An 18,774-nucleotide genomic window follows, 5' to 3' on the forward strand; every position below is an offset into this window, starting at 1 on the left:
ATTCCAGAATGGAATCATCACTCAAAGCTCTGTTGGGCAGAACTTCTAGTGTGGAACACAGCTTCTTAGTGGTTAGCAAGCTGATAGTGGGACACAAATGGCTGCTTGTCTGTGGCAAGATTAAAACAGGAGAAGAAAGTAAGCAGTTAGAAATTGTTCATAGCTACATTGCATTACTGTAACATCCAAGTTGTGGTCATTTTCTCAGCAGTTCCTTTGTTTTGCTTTTTTCCATTTGTGTGTGTGTGTGTGTGTGTGTGTGTGTGCACGTGCGTGCACGCCTGTGCCCAAAAGTGATGTCAGGAATCATCTTCCATCTCTCCTTCACCTTACTCACTGAGGCAGGGTCAGTGAATCAAACCCAGAACTCACTGATATGGCCATTTGGCTTGCTAGCTTGTTCTGGGGATTCCATCTTTCCTTTCCAAAGCCACTCCCTCACTGGGCATTTTAGTGGGTTTTGGTGATCAGAACTCTGGCCCTCAGGCTTGTGTAGCACACATTTTAGCTACCAAGCCATCTCCCTAGCCCCGCAGTTCCTTGCGAGGGAATCAGATTTGGTGCAGTAAGAATTTAAAACAGTCTGGCAGTTGCAAAAAGTGTGCTAGAAAGCATGGGGCTGTGAACTGTTGTATTTTCTACCCAGGTTTCCTACTCCCTATTTGGAACATGGGTTTCTTTGTATCAGTGTCACAGTTTCTAGGATCCCTAGCATACCCTGGATATTGAAGTCAGAGTGGGGAATGGGGAATGAGACCTACTGAGAAGTTGGAGTTGTGGGCCCCATGTCAGTGTCTAAGAAGATCAGTCCCTCCTAATGCTGCAGCTCTGGCTCCATGTTTGTTATGGGGTGTGGCTTATCTGGGAGATGGAGTAGAACAGGGAATAGATGTTCTACATTCTAGGAGTTAAGATAGTTTCTATACTTTCCAGTTTCTTTAGTCTCTGCCCTCCAATCTTTGGTGTTACCATCTAGAACCCTAATGGGAGGCTACAAGATACAGGCCTTGCCTGTCACTTTCCCCTTTGCCTCCCAGTACTGTCCATGGGAAAGGAGCTAAGTATGGCTTGTCTCTTTAACCTCACCTCAGCTTCACATGCTTGCGTTGCTGAAGACTAGATCGTGGCATTTTCTATACACATGGGATTTAAAGTTTTCTAAACTTGTCTTGTTCTGTGCTTTGGCTTTCCCTTGCCTCTTATGTTGAGCTGTGGCTGTGTCTCTGATCATGGTAACATTGCAGAGTGAGTGTTCTCTGTATTACTACCCCCTTTCTCCAGTGATGAAAGTTCAGGTGTGGTGTGGCATGACTAAGTACTAGTGTACCATTTGTGATGTGTTACTAGAAGTGGCCTGCAGCCCTGGGTCCTTAGACACTGCTATCTCATTTTACTAGGTATGACTACTTTGCTGTCCAGAATGGCAATGCCATGTTGTATGTAAAGATACTGTGTTCCCTATGTCCTTGACCATGGTTAGCAAATTCTTATTTTTGCAAGCCTCTAGATGTTTCTCACTGTGGATTAAAATTCCACTCCTCTAATTGTTACTGCAGCGGTTCACATTTCTCTATTGTAAATGGCGGTTTATAGCCTTCCAGTATCTTTAAAATTTTCTTTTCAAAAGTCTTTGTAGCTATAGGATTTTTTTTAATGTTCTAGAACTGCTATGGTAGCTTCTAGTCAGATATGGTTACTTAAGATTAATTAAAATTAAATAAAATTTAAATTTCAGGTTTTAGGTTACAGTACCCCATATATCAACGTTTGTATTGAGAGTTAGTTAGTGACCAGCAGATTGGATCACACAGTAATGAGAAACATCTGATCTCATAGAGAGCTGTTGGACAGTACTGCTTTCAGTGCTTAAACGGGTTTTCTTTCTTGCTTCTTCTCCCTCGTCCTTCCTTTCTTCTATTTCCAGTGTCAGGAATTGAACCTGGGGCTTCATACACATCTTAAGCAAGTGCTCCATCACCAAACTGTATCCCAGCCCTGAAAATTGTTTTTCTTAGCTTTATTTCATGAGACTTTGTGGAGCAGTTTCAAGTCATAAAATTCATTAATGTTTCTCCTAAGATTTGAATTGTTAGGTTTTGTTGGGAACATTTTACTTGCAGGTCACAGATATTCCCATATAATTTTCTCAATAATTTTTGTATCTAAACCTTTGAACTTTTATTCTTTATGTATATGGGTGTTTTGCCTGCTTGTATGTATATTTACTGCATGTGTGCAGTGTGGGAGGAGGCTAGCAGAGGACATTGAATCCCTTGGGACTGGAGGTACAGATGGTTGTGACCTACTGTGGAGGTCCTTGGAATTGAACCTGGGTCCTTCTGCAAGACAAGCAAGTGTTGTTAACTGCTGAGCCATCTCTTTAGCCCCTGTATTTAAATCTATAATCCACCAAGACTCCATCTTTGTATATGATGTGACCTGGAATTTAACTTTCCCCTTTATTTTTAAAAGGAATTAGTTTTTATTTTATCTGTACTAAGAAATAGATACATAATCACTTTTATTATTTATGTGTTAGTTTTTTTAAGATTAAGAAAGCCTAGAATACTTTAAATAAAAGCAAACTTTACTGTTGTAGATAAGAGACGCTGCCTATTTCTATAAGCGAAGCCAGTGTTTCAAAGATGCCTTCCGGTGCTTCGAGCAGATCCATGAATTTGACCTTGCACTTAGGATGTACTGCCAAGAGGAGCTCTTCGAGGAAGCTGCTGTTGCAGTGGAAAAGTAGGTGGTTTTATTCCTTCGCATCTTTCTGCCTTCTTCCTTCTCTCAGGGGATGGCCTGCTGTGGTAGGTACTCTGATGCTTCTGAAGTGACTGACCTGTCAATCTCCCTCACATGAGAGCTGCTTCAATGCAGTCTCAGAGCTCCTTGAGAGTGGATTCTGCCTCTCAACCTCGTTCTTTGCTCTGACCCATCATCATAGGAGAGGACTGAAGATGAAGGATGTGTCCTGGCGTGTTTATAATAGGATACACTGACTCTAGTCAGTGGAGTGCAAGTGCTCCTGAGAGCGATATCAGTGTAGCATGATTCCAGTCATGCACACCGAACAAAAGAGAAGAATTGCAAGCTAGGTAAAAACAAAGACTGCTATAGTCCTTTTCAGTGTCACAGTCATGTTTGTCAAAGCTGAAACCCAAAATGGTTATTATGTTTTGGTTTTCAGTATGCATAAATTTTTCCTGGACAATGAAACATTTCTAGAAATGTTTGTGTACCAGACAGCTTTAGGTCTTTTCTCTAATATCTGCTCGTGGGAGCTTTAAGTTGCTTTGTACTGCATTTTGGAGAGACTTCTCTTTTTGCTGATAACAAATTGACATGTGTACTTTTTTGTCAGGCCCGCCAACAGCTAATACTGACATGGAGACTTACTATTAATTATAAAAGTTCAGTCTTAGCTTAGGCTTGTTCCTAACTAGTTATTATAACTTAAATTAACTTATGTTTTTTAAATCTCCATTCTTGTATGAGGCTTGTTACTTCATCTGTACTGCCTATCCTGCTTCCTTCACATCCGGCTGACAATTCTGCCTTTCTTCTTCCCAGAGTTCTCTCTCTGCCTGGAGTACTGCCTGTATTCTCCTGCCTAGCTATTGACCATTCAGCTTTTTATTACACCAATCACAGCAACACATATTTACACAGTGTTCAAATGTCCTACAACACTCTGTCTTTGCAGATATGAAGAAATGTTAAAGAACAAGACCTTTCCCATTCCCAAACTCTCCTATTCTGCCAGTCAGTTTTACTTGGAAGCTGCTGCAAAGTACCTGAGTGCAAATAAGAGCAAGGAGATGATGGCTGTTCTTTCCAAGCTTGACGTAGAAGATCAGCTGGTATTCCTGAAGTCTCGGAAACGCCTAGCAGAAGCGGCAGAATTGCTTAACAGGGAGGGTCGGAGAGAAGAGGCTGCCCTGTTGATGAAGCAACATGGTTGCTTCCTGGAGGCTGCCAGGCTCACTGCCGACAAGGACTTCCAGGCATCCTGTCTCCTGGGGGTTGCCCGCCTCAATGTGGCCAGAGATTCTGACATAGAACATACAAAGGCTATTCTGAGAGAAGCACTTGATCTCTGCTATCAAACTAGCCAGCTGTCCGGCATCGCAGAGGCCCAGTTCCTGCAAGGGATTATCCTCAGGGACTTTCAGAAGCTTAAAGATGCCTTCATCAAGTTTGACATGCTCAACCACTCAGCAGGAGTGGTAGAAGCTCTCTATGAAGCAGCCAGCCAGTGCAAGTCTGAGCATCAGAAGGTTCTGGCCCTGGCTCCAGGGGGCTTAGAAGTCCTTCTCAACCTGGTCAGGGCCCTTAACAATGTGACAAACAATGCTGAGAGGGAAATGGTCAAATCTTGCTTTGAATTCTTTGGAATTTCTCAAGTGGATGCCAAATATTGCCAGATAGCCCAGAATGACCCTGGGCCTATATTAAGAATAATTTTTGACCTGGATTTCACCTTGAGTGAGAAGAAAACAAAAGAACACTTCTTAATAGTGACTGATCAAGTGAAGTTAGCCCTGAACAAGCACCTCTTGAGCAGACTGTGTCAGATCACACAGATCCTGCTGGGGAAGACCTACCCAGGGGTCTGCACGAGATTTATTGTGGGGCTGAAATGTGAGGATGAGAAGTGTGAGGATTTCCACAGGCCCCTCAGGCGCTGCGAGGCCAAGTGCATGGTTCAGTCAAAAATGCACCTGGTGGCAATCAACGGATTGCTTCTGGAAGCCAAGAAAGTATTCCCTGAGGTCTTAGCTGAAGAACTTGAAGAAATAGACTGTATTTTGTCTCTAGATACATATGGCCTTTGCAAATCCTTCCTAAACCTCCTCTTCCCTCGGCATTTCCATCAGAGAATGCTGTCTGAAAACCCTATGGCATGCAGAGAAATCCTAAAGCCAAATTACAAGTTCTTCCGCTCCTTTCGGTTTGCCTTGAAAGAGTACATCCAGGACCTTTTTCATAAAGAAAGTGCACACAGCCGCAGGGAGTCCACAGACCTGTGGCTGAGTGCCATGCAGGCTTTCCTGCTGTCCTCCAGCTACCCTGACGACTTGGAGAAGCTGCTTCACCAGGAGGAGGACAGTTACAACCGGGAGCTGAAAGCCCTTGAGTCTGACAGAGAGGACAGAAACAAGGTCAGGGGCTACAGAATAAAATGCATTGAAGGGAAATTTGGCATGTTGGTGCCCAACAGGGAAGATGAGAGTGTGGAGAAGTCCTATCTGTGCTTCATCAGGCTGCTGGAGAGTTCCATGGACCAGCTCTATGTGCATAGGAACCCTGAAGACTACAAGAGGCTCTTCTTCCGCTTCATGAACGTCCTCATTAGGAGATGCAAAACACCTCTGGTCCCCAGCATTACCAACACAGTGGTGCTGCTGGAGTTGCAATTCATTCACTGTGGCGTGGTGCTGGCCCGTCTCTGGAAGAATGCGGTCTTGTGCCTCCCCAAGAGCTACATCGCACTCTTGCACTTCTGGGAGTTCCTGTTCAGCAAGAAGGACAGGGAATCTGGGGACGTGTTCTCCATCATCCAAGAGTACAAGCCGAAGGATGTAGCCAGAGCCATCCGGGACTTCCGGTCCCACCTCTCCTACCTTGTCAAGGTGCTGTGTGGTTACGAGAATATGAACTTCAATGTCTTGCTTGATGCCTTCAGTGAAATAGACTATGTGATCTCAGGGGAGGCGGAACGGACACTGGTGCTGTGTTTGGTGATGCTGGTGAATGCGGAGGAAGTCCTGCAGCCCTTCTGCAAACCACTTCTATACCGCCGTTTCCGGGAGATCGAGACAAGGCTGCAGTTGATGAGCGCAAATTGGCCAGACCAGGTGCCCAAGAGGCTGCTGAAAGTGGTACAGCGGGTGCTGATGGCTGTCAGTGTGAAGTCTGTGGCTGAGGCGCTGCAGGACCTGCTCTTTGAGCGAGATGAAGAGTACCTGGTGGATTGTCACTGGCGGTGGGACAGTGTGCATACCAAAGGCACTGTGGTCCGTGGCCTCTGCCATGAAGAGGTCAGACTGAACCGCTTGCTCTGTATGGGCCCTGTGGACCAGTTTGCTGACCCAGAGTGGGATTTTGGTGAAGATGAGACACATGAATTAGAGGAGTTGGCCTTGGAAGATCGAGATCATTTTCTGGCTGCCATTCTTTCCCAGAAGCAGCGAAAGGCCTTGATCCAGCGCAAGCTGCGCAGAGCCTGCCTGGTGGTGTCACTCTGCATCAGCTGGAGAAGATGGATTCAGACAGAGCACAGCAGGGAGGAGACTAGGGAGCTCAGGGCTGGGAACTTCAAAAGGGCCGATGTAGACAGGACCCAGTGTGACCTGTGTGGCGTGAAGTTCATCCGCAGCCCCGAAAGTTACTTCAGTCCCGGCAAAGCATTTGAGGGAGCATCGGAGGCTGTGATCATTTCCAGGGCTGAGCTGGAAAGGAGAGAGGGTCGAGAGAGAATCAGTGAGTCATATGAGCAGCACATTCACTTGGAAGGTCACCGGAGGCAGCAAGCAGCCTACCAGAAATATCTGGAATTTTTCCATGAAGAGGTGGACCCAGCCATCGAAGAAGGCAAAGTAGTGGTGCAGGACATTGAGCAGAGCATCTGGATCCGTGGTCACCTGGGCTCCAAGGAGCAGAGCCACATGCTGCAGAGGAAGGTGCAAGAGCACATCAGAAGGGTTTCAGATCTGGTGGAAGAGCTCTACAGGCGGAAGGCCTGGGCTGAAGGTAAGAGCCCGCGGGGATTGGTCCAGGGACTGGTACTTAGGGTGTAGAGGTGGGATGTTAATATTAGCAGAAAGACAAGAAAAGGCTCTTCTTAGATTCTAGCAAAATCTCACTGTTGAGGCCATCCTCAGTTAAATATGTTTGATTAGTGTAAGCTGAGATGGTTTCTCTGGGTACTTCAGATGAGAAAGTGGCTTGCTGTCTAATGCTATGGAGCAGATAGAGAGAGGATGTTTAAAGTCGTGAGAAAACTCCTTGAGGTGTCTTTGCATTACTCACCCAGTGATCTTTCCTGAGCATCAGCAAGATGCTGAACCCTAGGGTAGGAACTGAGGACACAATCTCTTCTTGGGGTAGCCTTGAGTCACGCTCAGTTTGAGCCTGTAATAATAAGTGCTCTCATCTGCTCTGCAGTCAGGTTTCCCCTTTGCTTCTTTATTGGCAGTTTCTTAGCAGTACTGGAAATTAGCATAAAATGAACAAAGTTACATTGAAGAAGTTCTGTATTCAGTCACTTTCCCCACGTTAGGGCTTAATGACCTTTTGAATACAAGTTTCCCAGAATGCTTTGCTTTTGGCAGTCCGCAGGTGCACAGCTGTGGCTCTGGGCTAGCATTTAAGGCAGCCTGTGCTTGTGCTGGCAGAGGCAGCTTTGGGATGTGGGGAAGTTGGCATAGTGCTTAATGCTCTAATACCTGAAGCCATCTCTTTACTCAGAACCTCTGTTCTTTGGTTTCTGTAGCCGAGGAGGTGATGACTCAGCAGGTCAAAATTCTGGCTTTGTCCGTCAAGAACGCACAGGAGTGGCTAAAGAAGACAGAGCATCGCTTAAAAGATGAAGGTAAGGCCTGTTCTCCTAGAACAGGTGATACTTTGGATCTTGTGAGTCCTGGTACTGCTGGCTTCCAGTTGAGTGTCAGGTGGGTTTATCAGAGATGTCAGGAGTATCTGCCAAACCACTAGTGATAAAATTTCTCCATCTGACGAAGGGCATTATTCTGGACTTGTACTTGCTTATGAGTTATTATAGATGTTCAGTCATCGTTCAAACTCAGCACAACAACTCCCAAGGATAGGTAGTCCTGTAAAGCCATCTCTTGATAGGAGTGTTTGCCTATGTGAGTCTATCACGTCAGCCAGGGGGGCTCTAAAGTGTCCAGTAGAGGTTAGCATGGGCCAATGGCTAGGAGGGCTGCAGAGGGCTCCACCTTGTGGAAAGCTGATCAGGTTTCCTAGCAGGAGTCACACTTTTCTGTGATACAGGATTTCTTCCCTCTTGGCCCTTCCCAACTACCACACCACATTTCTTCTTCCTCCGAGTGTTTTGTCCGCTTGGAGACCCTTCCAGATGCTACTGGAAAACCCTGACCTTCAAACTGAGGAAAGCTTGGAGAAACTTAGTACAAATGCCTTTGCTATGCTGTAGTCCCTTATGGGTACCAGGACTTGGTGATTATTTCAAAAGAGATAATTGTCATATCAGCTCAAGGAGCCAAACTATGAAGCTTTAACACCGGAGAAGAGTGCTTGCTTGGGTTCTGCTTGGGAAGCAACACCAGTGCACAGTGGAAAGTTCTCTTCTCTACCACCCTGGCAGGGAGCTATTTCTTTACCTAAAACAATGATTTCAGAAACATCAGGTTTTACCTGGATGTTAAACTCTGTTCTGTGGTAGAAGAGGAAGTTGCCATTTTCACGTGGGTTTTGCTTTTTTGCTTCCTAACTAGGTATTGTTCAGGAAGAGGAATATGAAAACGAAGTTGAAGACTTTGGTGAACTCCGCCCTAGAAGGCGTTCCCGGAAATGTGGAAAGCAGAGAAAATACTAACATTTTCACACAGCTATTGCCTCTTAAACCTTCAGAACATTCCATCCTGTTTTAGAATTCTAAATGCTGGGGCAGAAGAGAAACAGAACATGAATTAGTATTTAAAAAGGACACCTTTGCTTTTCACTGTTATTGCCATTTAGTGATAGCATAGGGTCAGATTGCTCCCTCAAGTGCAGGGACCTCCAGTTTTTCAAGTTCAGGTCTAACAGTAGCCCTGCTCCCCCAGACACCACACATGTCCAGCTATGGGGGGAAGTAGTTGAAAAGAGTGCTGGAACTTCTCTGCCCAAAGCTCAGACTCCCTGGCTCATCACCGCTGTGTGATGAATTGGCAGCAGAGGACTAGGCATTTAAGATTGGCACATCTCATCTTGGAGTGCCCCTGCTCCAGGTCAGGAAATCCCTCTGCGGATCCCTTACCTCCTGCCACACTGCTATAAATCAGCAAGTAGAACCAAGACTTTTTGTGCCCAGCGTTCATTTGGGCCTTGCCATCAGCCACCCTGAGCCTAGACTACCTTCTGGTTGTCTCAGTGGCATCTGTGGTGTATTTTCCTTTTCTCTAGCGACTTTTCTGCCACCCCCTTTGTGATCATTCTCAGCTACTTGTGCAAGTCATGGTTAGACTACCTCAGAATGTAGTCAAGCATCCGCCCAGCAGCCTTTGGACGTCCTTTTCATTCAAGGAACATTTGAGGGTGTTTCCAGCCTGCTCCAAGGTGGTCTTGCTTTTGCCTTGTGTAGATGATATGAGAAGCGCCTTGCGTATACTTTATATGTCTATATTTTTTGGTTCTTCCCGCTATATTTGATACCCATGCTCAGGTTGACAGCTCGAGTTTCTGCCTACTGGGCTCTTCAGGTGGGGAACACGGACAGAGGAGGAACCAGTCTTCTGATGGTAGTCTTTGGGATTTGGCTGTGGATCACTGCCATGTGGCCTGTAGGCCCTGCCAGAGGAGTTGCATGAGGCTTATGTTCCCCTCCACCCACTGCCAGCAGCTCTCAGCCTGGGCTCATTTGGGAAGCCTTCCTTCCTCAGATGGTCACTGCCTGCCCTCTTGCCACTCCACCCATGGCCCCTGGAGGCTTCGTCTCACCACAAAACCAGCTTTTCTTCCACGTTGCTGCTGCTATCAGTGCTCACTGTTGCCCTCCATCACCTTTCTAAAGATGTATTTCATCGAAATGTTTGGTAATTTTATTAAGTTACGTTTCTCATTTTCCAAATTTTTTTTATAAATTTGCCAGAGAAAATATCTAATCAAATATTGCTGTCCTATCAGTTTTATAAAGTTACAGCATCTCTCTTACCTGCTGTTGTCTTTTGTTTATTTACAATTCCCTTTGAGAACAAATGTGTGACTGTTGGTGCTAACTCCCAGCCCGCCGGTTGTTGCTGACTTCCTGTGCCTGCTGAGATGGAGAAGCTCAGGGTCAGAGAAACAGAGCTGAGTGCAGGCTCTTACGTGTCGCTGAGGACCAGTCTTGTACAGATTCCTTTCAGTCTGGGTGTTTCTGTACAGCAGGGTTGGAGTGCATGGACTTTGTCAATGCTGTGTACCAAGGATCATGGCCCTAGAAGGTGGGAGACCTGGAATCAGATTCCTTCCCTGCCCATAGTGAGCTGAAGAACCTGAGATGATCCGTTGAGCACAGTGTTCAGGTGCCCACCTTCCACAGGGTCTCATGACAGAGATCTGGTGCAGTGAAGAAACAGTGATGACAGAGAGGCCAGTTCATGAGCTGGGCCTCAAGTTTCTCTTTAAGAAATTGGCCTAAGATCCCTTCCTACCTGACAGAGGAGGCATGTAAGTTGTAGAGTTTGAATACCGTCCGGCCTTGGTGCTGTGATGTCCATGTTCACTTACATGAGGTGGCAGGACATGATCATCTGAGCTGGAGCACGCCAAGTGTTCCATCCTGGGATTTAGATTAAAGGTCTCAACTTTCCTGGCCCACTGCCATCACTGCTGCCCTGTGAGCATCTGGGCTAGGGCCTGTGGAAAGGGTGAGATTGTGGGTAGATGGGACTTACACTCCTCCCTCACAGGAAGGACCTGCAAGCCAAACAGTGTTTTTTTTTTTTTTTTTTTTTTTAGTTTTTCGAGACAGGGTTTCTCTGTGGCTTTGGAGCCTGTCCTGGAACTAGCTCTTGTAGACCAGGCTGGCCTAGAACTCACAGAGATCTGCCTGCCTCTGCCTCCCGAGTGCTGGGATTAAAGGCGTGCGCCACCACCGCCCGGCCCAGACTCTTAAATCTTAACAAAGCAACTTGTGCATCTTATGCAGTCTTTATATGAAGCATTTCATTTGTATTTTTAAATGTTATTGGCCCAGAACATGGGTGCCACAGGCAGGAGAACGGCCACAAGTTCAAGGCCAGCCTGGTCTATATAGTAAGTTTCAGCTCAGCCAGGATTACATAGATCATGTCCCCAAAACTTGAAAAAAAAAAGAATATGGATGAAAGCTTCCTACACCTACCACTCTTTCCCCATTCTACTTCATACTATATTATGAAAGAGCTCCCGTGTGTGTGTGTGTGTTGCAGTCATGCGCCCAAACCCATTCCAAACAGCCAGACTTGCTGCTTCCTGTCCCCAGCCCAGGACATGAGCGAGAAAGAGACTCAAAGCTCTGCAGGCAGGGGCACCTGGAAACTAGAATGGACCTGGTGTCTTAGTGTTTTTATTGCTGGGATAAGTGCCAGGACCAAAAGCAACTTTGAGAGGGGAGATATTTCATCTTAGAACTCTCAGGTCACACTCCATCCCAGAGAGAAATAAAGGCGGGAGCCTGGAGGCAGAAACTGAAGCAGAAGCCAATGGTGGAGTGCTGCTTACTGGCCTGCTCTTAGGGCTTTTCCGTGAGTGGAGCCCACCAACATCAATCATTAATCAAGAAAATGTACTACAGACTTGCCCATCGTTTATTCTTACAGAGACATTTTTCTTTTAATTGAGAGTCCCTCTTCCCACATGACTAGCTGTGTCAAATAGACTAGCCAGCACAAGCAAGCATGGATCCACTTTGCAGATTTGGGGCACAGTGCTGCACTAGCAGTGTGGTAGTGTTCCCTCTTCTGGGTCATTTCTCCACAGGTATAGCTTCCTTAGGGTCTGTGTGGCGCAGGAGTCAGAATTCACAGGTTCTTCAGCCCGTGGAAATCAGAACTTTCTCAGTCCCCTCCTCCCTAACTGCCACACCTCTCAAAATGAAGGTGCTCTTCCCAGCAGCTTATCTGGGCCTGGGCTGCCTTAAAAGTGTACCAGGGTCCATATCTATAACTGTCACTGTCTGTGTACCCCAGAGTCACCTTCCAGTTTAGAATTTGGAGGGTGGAGAAGTTAACACATTAATAGATACCTATCTCTGATGCAGATGTTTTTTTTTCCTAGGTGATTGAAACTGGTTTTTAGCCTGATCTTGTCACTATAAATCTGCCTCAGAGAGTCTGCCTCTGGAACAAAATGTCAGTGGGGTGGTGAGGTGCCATCTTCCCACTCAGCAACCCCTGTTCCCACCAGCACAGAGTTTAAGAGTTCATCGATAACTTTGACTCCACTCTTCAGGGAGAAGCCAAGTCTTTGACAGTGAGACAGTGGAGTCTCCATCCTGACACCCACTCACTCACCCTCCCTCCCTGGGAAAATGCTCTTCCTCACTCAGGTGGAGGGAGAAGTCATCGATCAGCAAGGTACCTAGGACATGTGTGTGCGTGCATGCATGTGTGCATGTGAGTGTGCACCTTTGTGCCAGCAGGTGTGTGGAGGACAGTAATAGGTACCTATACTCACCATCCACCTTGTTTGAGATAGGGTCGCTCCTGTCTGCTGCATACTGCAGGCTAGCTGGCCCTCAACTTCCCAGGGATTCTCCTTTGCTTCCCAGCTTCTCAGAGGAGCCCTAAGATTATGAGCGTATGTGCTACTGCACCCACATTTTTCTGTGGGTTCTGGGGATCAGAGCTTAAGTCGTCACGCAGTGTTTTGCCAGCTGAGACATCTCCCCAGCACTCCTGGGCGTTCTTTAGAAGCACGTCTCCAGGTTTTGCAGGACTCCAGTGTTGTTCAGGATTCTGCTGTCTGCTTAGGAGATGCAGTCACTACCTGACTATTTGCTGGGACTTTGGCTGCTACAGAGGAGCAGGTTGCAGTCACCACAGTATCTGGAGTGACACCTACGATGAAAATGTGACTTCCTATACTGACTATATGAATCCATACAACTCTCGGAGTCCAGATGGGCATTTGTAAAATGGAAGTAACGACCTAGCTTCTGGTCTGACTGTAAATGCCTTTTCCTCCCTGCCTACCTTCTACAGATGAACCAAGAGTCTGAAATGATTTCAAGTAGGGATTTGTGTCCTGAGAAGGGAGGGTGGTCGCAAACAAGGAAGAACTCAAAGGACAAAGCTGGGCCAGCTTTTGTTTACCCTTTGTCGAGAGAGGAACGTTTGTAAGATGGCTTTGTTACCAAGGCCTATATCCTTCTAGAGCTGGAGCCTATTTTTAACTTAGGTTTTAGTGGTTCTACAGGCCAGCTGTTTCAAGAAAATATGTAGGTCAGTCTGTGATTTTGGGGAGTCATCATTTTTAAGGTTAGGGAGTGAGATGGGGGAAGAGAACACAAATAATTCTGGAGTTTCTGGAGGCGTCCACGGAGATCTCCACCCACCCTGTGGAAAGCCGCCACCCAGATGCACCGTCTGGAGGAGCTGCATGCGGCCTGGAGGAGGAATATTCTTTTACACTTCAAGTGAAGCATGCTGATTCTTATTCTCTCTCCCCTTCACTTGCCATCACCAGGCCATGGTTGGGAGAAGACTGACCAGACCCATGTTGGGAGGCTGTGGGGAAGGGCCCCCTTGCCCACTGCACAGGGTGAAAACCCTGGCAGTATCCACTAAAATGAACACGGACTTGCTTGCAGATCCAGCACTCTTTTTATTCTTTGCAAGAAATTTAATTTGTGTGTGTGTGTGTGTGTGTGTGTGTGTGTATGTGTGTGTGTATGCAGGTATGTGTGTGTGGGGGTTTACCTGCACATATGTACATGTGTTTGTGTATGTGTGTGTGTGCACACGTACATAAATGGAAACTTTAGTTATCTTTCAGGAGCCACCCATCTTCTCTTTTTTGAGACAAGGTTCTCTCAATTTTGCCTGAAGCTCACTGGTTCCCCCATTCAGCTAGGCTGGCTAGCCATTGAGCCCCAGGAATTTACCCGTCTCTGCCTCCCCAATGCTGAGATTACAGATGAGTGCCTTGCATAGCTTTAATTCCATATGAATTCTAGAGATCAAACTCAGGTCTTCATGAGACAAACATGTACTGAGTCATCTCTTGCTGTAATAGGAGCGGCGGGGCTGCGTCCCCAGCACCCTGGCCGCCTGGCTAACTTATGCCCGAAATAACAACACACAAACTGTATTCATTTAAACACTGCTTGGCCCATTTCTATCTAGCCTCTTCTAGGCTAATTCTCACATATTAATTTAGCCCATTTCTAATCATCTGTGTAGCACCGCTAGGTGCGCTTACCAGGCAGATTCTAGCCTAAGTCCATCCTGAGTCGGAGCTTCATCGCATGTGCCTCAGAGAGCAGAGCTATTGCGTCTGCCTGGGAGAGGGGAGCATGGCGTCTCTGCTCCAGAGAGCAGAGCTGTCGAGTCTGAGCTCACTTCCTCTTCCTCCCAGCATTCTGTTCTGTTTACTCCTCCCACCTATGTTTTAACCTATCAGGACCAAGCAGTTTCTTTATTGCTTAACCAATGAAATCAACAGATTGATATATGACACTCCCACATCACTCTCTCCAGCTTAAAGTTTTGATTGTGGCAAAATTTATATAACCATAAGATTTACCATTTTGTTTTAAGCGTGCAGTTTGGTAGTGTTGGATATATTCATATTGCCATATAACCCACCTCCAAAACTTCTACAGACCTATAACAGGAGTCACCCACTGACACCAGCTCTCCTGTCTCCGCAGGCACCAGAAGCCCACTCTAGATGCTTTATACAAGTGTCTGTCTATTTGTGTCTGATTTCTTTCACTTGGTGTAACATCTTCATGGTTTATGCACATTGTAACATGTGCCAGAATGTTCTCTTTTTTTCAGGTTATATTTCTGTTATGTGTTAAGTAATTACCAGCTTCATTTTCAGGGATTCATATTTGAGAACATTTCTACAACTGACAAGTAGATGCTTACTTCAGGGTAGTCTTGGAGAATGCAACACTTGAGGCACTGTTTATTGTTGGGGACTGCGGACCACCAGACCCTGAATTTCTTGTAAACAACTTGTTTTCCTCTGCTCTGAGCAGCCTGCAGCTGCTCCACACACGATACCCTGATGGCAGGGGATTGGTTCTGATGAATCTGCAGCTGAAAGATCCCGAGAACTGGGGCATGGTCAGAGCCCTATATAAGCTGCCCCTGAGCACAATAAAGTGGGCATTCTTGGCATTCTTGTATGAAGGATGACCCATGTCCCGTGTCTGTCTCTCTCTCTCTCTCTCTCTCTCTCTCTCTCTCTCTCTCTCTCTCTCTCTCTCTGTGTGTGTGTGTGTGTGTGTGTGATTTTAAGTCTCCAGCTTAGTTGCCGGCTTGTGTACCTTCCTGTAGTGCAAGCGCTACATTTTATAAGGCTACAGGTGCATAAGAGACTTGGTAGTTCAACACACTTTTGTCAAAAAATAAGTAAAAGCGCAGTCCAGAATGGTAGATGGTGTTGACCTTGAGAAATCTTTAAGAGGCAGATTTTATAAAATAGTTTGTTTTGTATTTGTTAACCCAAAGCAATGGAAATGTTTCTGGAAGTCAAACTGGAGAGAGAGCCAAGAAGGTAAATGTTTGTTGTTCAAAGAGATGGTCGGAAGAGAATTCGTTCTGATGCTTACGAAGAGGCACCTGGGTGTCAGCAAAGCCCTGAAAGAGGTGCTGCCATGTGTTTCATGGTGTTGAGAAGCTAACAGGAAAAGCCACTCTTTGGGACACCCTTGGAGAACTGGCCTCCCACTCATCTGTAGCCTCTGTTGCATAAGAAGGAGCCTCACCCCTAAGGTTGTTTGTACTATCCTTCATCCCAGGTCCACCTTATGTCCTGCTCTGGGTAATATTGACTCTCTCCTTTCTACCTTCCTGCCTGAGAGCATCCTTGCCCTCGCGTCTCAGGGCTGGCACTTCCTCCTCCTCCCTCCCCTGGGTTTCCTTCAGTAATAACTGCCCTTTAAGGACTGAGTTCTTCATACTGGCTCACACAGTCTCTTCCCAGTGAATACTGCGACAAGTCCAAGAGGAATGCCACCGCTGCTGAATCTACTGTGCAAGTGAGATGGGGGCTTAGAGAACTCTATGGAGCCCTGATGCCCGGCATTCCCTCCTTAGCCACACTCCATGTAACTTCAGGTGGCGTGGAAGCACGGTGGACTTGTTCTTGAAGTTAAGCATACCTTTCTTCCCTCTTCCACGCCATCATCAGCTCTCTCTGTCTCTCTCTCTGTCTCTCTCTCTCTCTCTCTCTCTCTCTCTCTCTCTCTCTCTCTCTCTCTGTATGTGTGTTAGTATGCACACTGTATACAGGTGCTTGATGAGGCCAGGAAATGGCATAAGATCCCTGGGAGCTTGAGTTACAGGTGATTGTGAGCCACCTGCCATGGAGCTGGGAACCAAGCATGGATGTTCTGGAAGTACATGCTCTTAACCACTGAAGCATTTCTCAGGCTCTTCCTTTGGCCTTTTCCATGCTGTCCTTGCTGGTACCAATGGGAGTGGGAGCACATGTTTTCTCATGGTCACTGCCCAGGTGTAGGCTGAGCCCTTTACAGAATCTGTTTTCCTGTAGAGCTGCGAGGACTTCTGTCATCTGATAGTCTTGTTGGCCCTGAAGAGAGACCCCAGGATCGCAGCATTGGCCTCCTCGAAGAATGGAGAGCTTCTCACAGGATATGCTCCTGGGGACATAGGACTGTACACAAGTATAGGTGCTGGCTTTCTCATTTTAGTCATCGCTGGGCAAAAAGACTTCCTGGGGCTACATGATGTTGGAAGGTGGCTGTATAGAAGGCAGGACACAGTCTGTCATTGTGAGACTTTGTGGTCTTGATGACAGCCCAAAGCAATGCCCTTGATCTGTTGTGTTGGCTCACCAGCACTCTGCTCTCAGGAACCCGGGTTAGCTAGTGCTCTCAGGGAGGCCTAGGCTCTGACAGATCACTTTCCCAGAATTCAGTATTTCTTCTATTAAGAGCTTTCTAATGGGCTGAGAACGTAGCTCAATTGACAGAGCACTGGATTAGCCTTCCTGAAGCTCTAGATTTGCTCTCCTGTGTATGCCTGTAACCCCAGCTCTTGGGAGGTAGAAGCAGGAGGATAAATTTAAGGCTATCCTCAGTTATATAGTGAATTGATTAGAGGCTGCCTTGGGCTATCTGAGATCCAAGGTAACCTCTAATTGATTATATTTATTAATCGAGATTATAGAGATTTCTGGTTCATATTTTAGAAGCAGTTTATTTTTATTTTATGTACATGCATGTTTTGTTGCATGTATGTTCATGAACCATATGTGCAACTGGTGCCCACAGAGACCAGAAGAAGGTGTCATATTCCTTGGTACTGGAGTTACAGATGGTTGTAAGCCACCACGTGTCTACTGGGAAGTCAACCCAGGTCCTCTAGAAGGGCATGTTCTTAAACCACTGAGCCATTTCCCCAGCCACCCCCAAACCAACATGTAAACATTTTAAAGCAAAATTCTTTTAGAATGAAAATATATTCCAAAGATGCTAAAGCTGATAGGACACATGCACTAAAGGGGTTGGGACATGGCTGGGCAAAGCTGTGAGGAAGGTACCCTCCCTCCTCCCTCCCCCCTCTGTGTATGTACACACACATGTGCGTGCGCAAGCATGTGAGGGAGCTGGGGCGTGCAGGAGGGGTGCGTATAAGTGAATTTATTGCCTATTCTATTCCTTTATGTTATTTTCAAAGGTTCAAAAAACGCACAAACTTCCTGAGGGTGTCCAGATGGAATTAAATCGACTGTGGATGAAATGCACCGAATCTGGGAATGTTTCTGAGAAGCAGTCTTGGCCAAGGAGCGAACTCTGTTTCGTCTACCCTCGCTACTGGAGATATTTTAAAAAGTGAAGTGGGAGCATGCAATATGAAAGGATCTAAAAATCCTTTTGTCATCTTTGTGCTGACGGGAGTAGGTGGACGTGGGAGGGTCTTGCAGGGAGAGGGACATTCTGCTCAGTGTTGGGTGGGATGCCTGTCCTTGGCCTCAAGGGGAAGAATAGTGGCCTTACTGTTCCAACAGTTACCCTATCATCAATATCCAGGGCCCTTTAAGCATGGGTTGGGATAAAAACAATTCTCCCATGTTGTCACCTAGCTATGAACTGCCCTAAGTTACTCCATATTGTATAAAACTTGGCTTTAAGGCTGTGCTTTGCCCCCAGATACTATCTTACAAACAGCATTTGGCTCCATCTTTGAATATAAATACTAAGATGACTGCACCTTGATGACCATGTAAACAACACTGTCTGGCACCATCCACAAGGCACAGACAGATTAAATACCCGTTCTGAAAGGAAAAAGGTACTACCCTATACATTTGTCAAAGTAAATTGACTGTATGCATACGGATATATTAAAATCATGCCAGAAAAGTCAGGTCCAAGAGGTTATGAGACACATCAGACCGAGGAACATGCTCACTTGGACACATAAAGAAGAGGACACACTGCATGGCCATGAATTTATGAGAATGTAATTTGTTGCAGCAGTAGAAAATCCAGATTAACATTCCTCCAGCTTCAGAAAAAATGTAAAATGAATAGTTCTGAGAGAAAAAAAGGTATTATCAAGAATGGTCACAGGCCATTTAGGTTGTACGTAAGCAGGGCACAACAGTTGGTAACATTTCAGAGGTACCAACAGCCCTGCCTTTAAAATGGCTAACTGACAAAACTTTGACATCACAAAAATTACAGGCACTGGAACAGCTGGTACAAGAGCAGCTAAATTCTCAACATATTGAAGAATCGACTGGTCCTTGGAATTCTCCTATATTTGTTATTAAAAAGGAATCTGGACAATGGCAACATACCTGAGAGCTATTAATAAGGTGATCCGACCAGTGGGCTCTTTACAGCCTGGGATTCCCTTG

General features: G+C 46.1%; 1 protein-coding gene across 1 annotated transcript in view; it reads left to right on the top strand.

The window, feature by feature from the left end:
* Trank1 (tetratricopeptide repeat and ankyrin repeat containing 1) overlaps positions 1–9,880 on the top strand; it is an 85,407-nt gene extending 75,527 nt beyond the window's left edge. Inside the window, exons 19-22 of the mRNA XM_050139216.1 lie at positions 2,600–2,745; positions 3,707–6,756; positions 7,499–7,597; positions 8,484–9,880. Of these exons, the coding sequence (XP_049995173.1) occupies positions 2,600–2,745; positions 3,707–6,756; positions 7,499–7,597; positions 8,484–8,584 (3,396 nt within the window). The 3' untranslated portion in view covers positions 8,585–9,880. The remainder of the gene's footprint in view (positions 1–2,599; positions 2,746–3,706; positions 6,757–7,498; positions 7,598–8,483) is intronic.
* The last annotated feature ends 8,894 nt before the right edge of the window (positions 9,881–18,774 follow it).

This window comes from Alexandromys fortis, unplaced genomic scaffold (assembly GCF_014885135.2).
Source record: "Alexandromys fortis isolate MF-2015 unplaced genomic scaffold, M_Fortis_MF-2015_v1.1 scaffold_36, whole genome shotgun sequence".
Taxonomy (NCBI): Eukaryota; Metazoa; Chordata; class Mammalia; order Rodentia; family Cricetidae; genus Alexandromys; species Alexandromys fortis.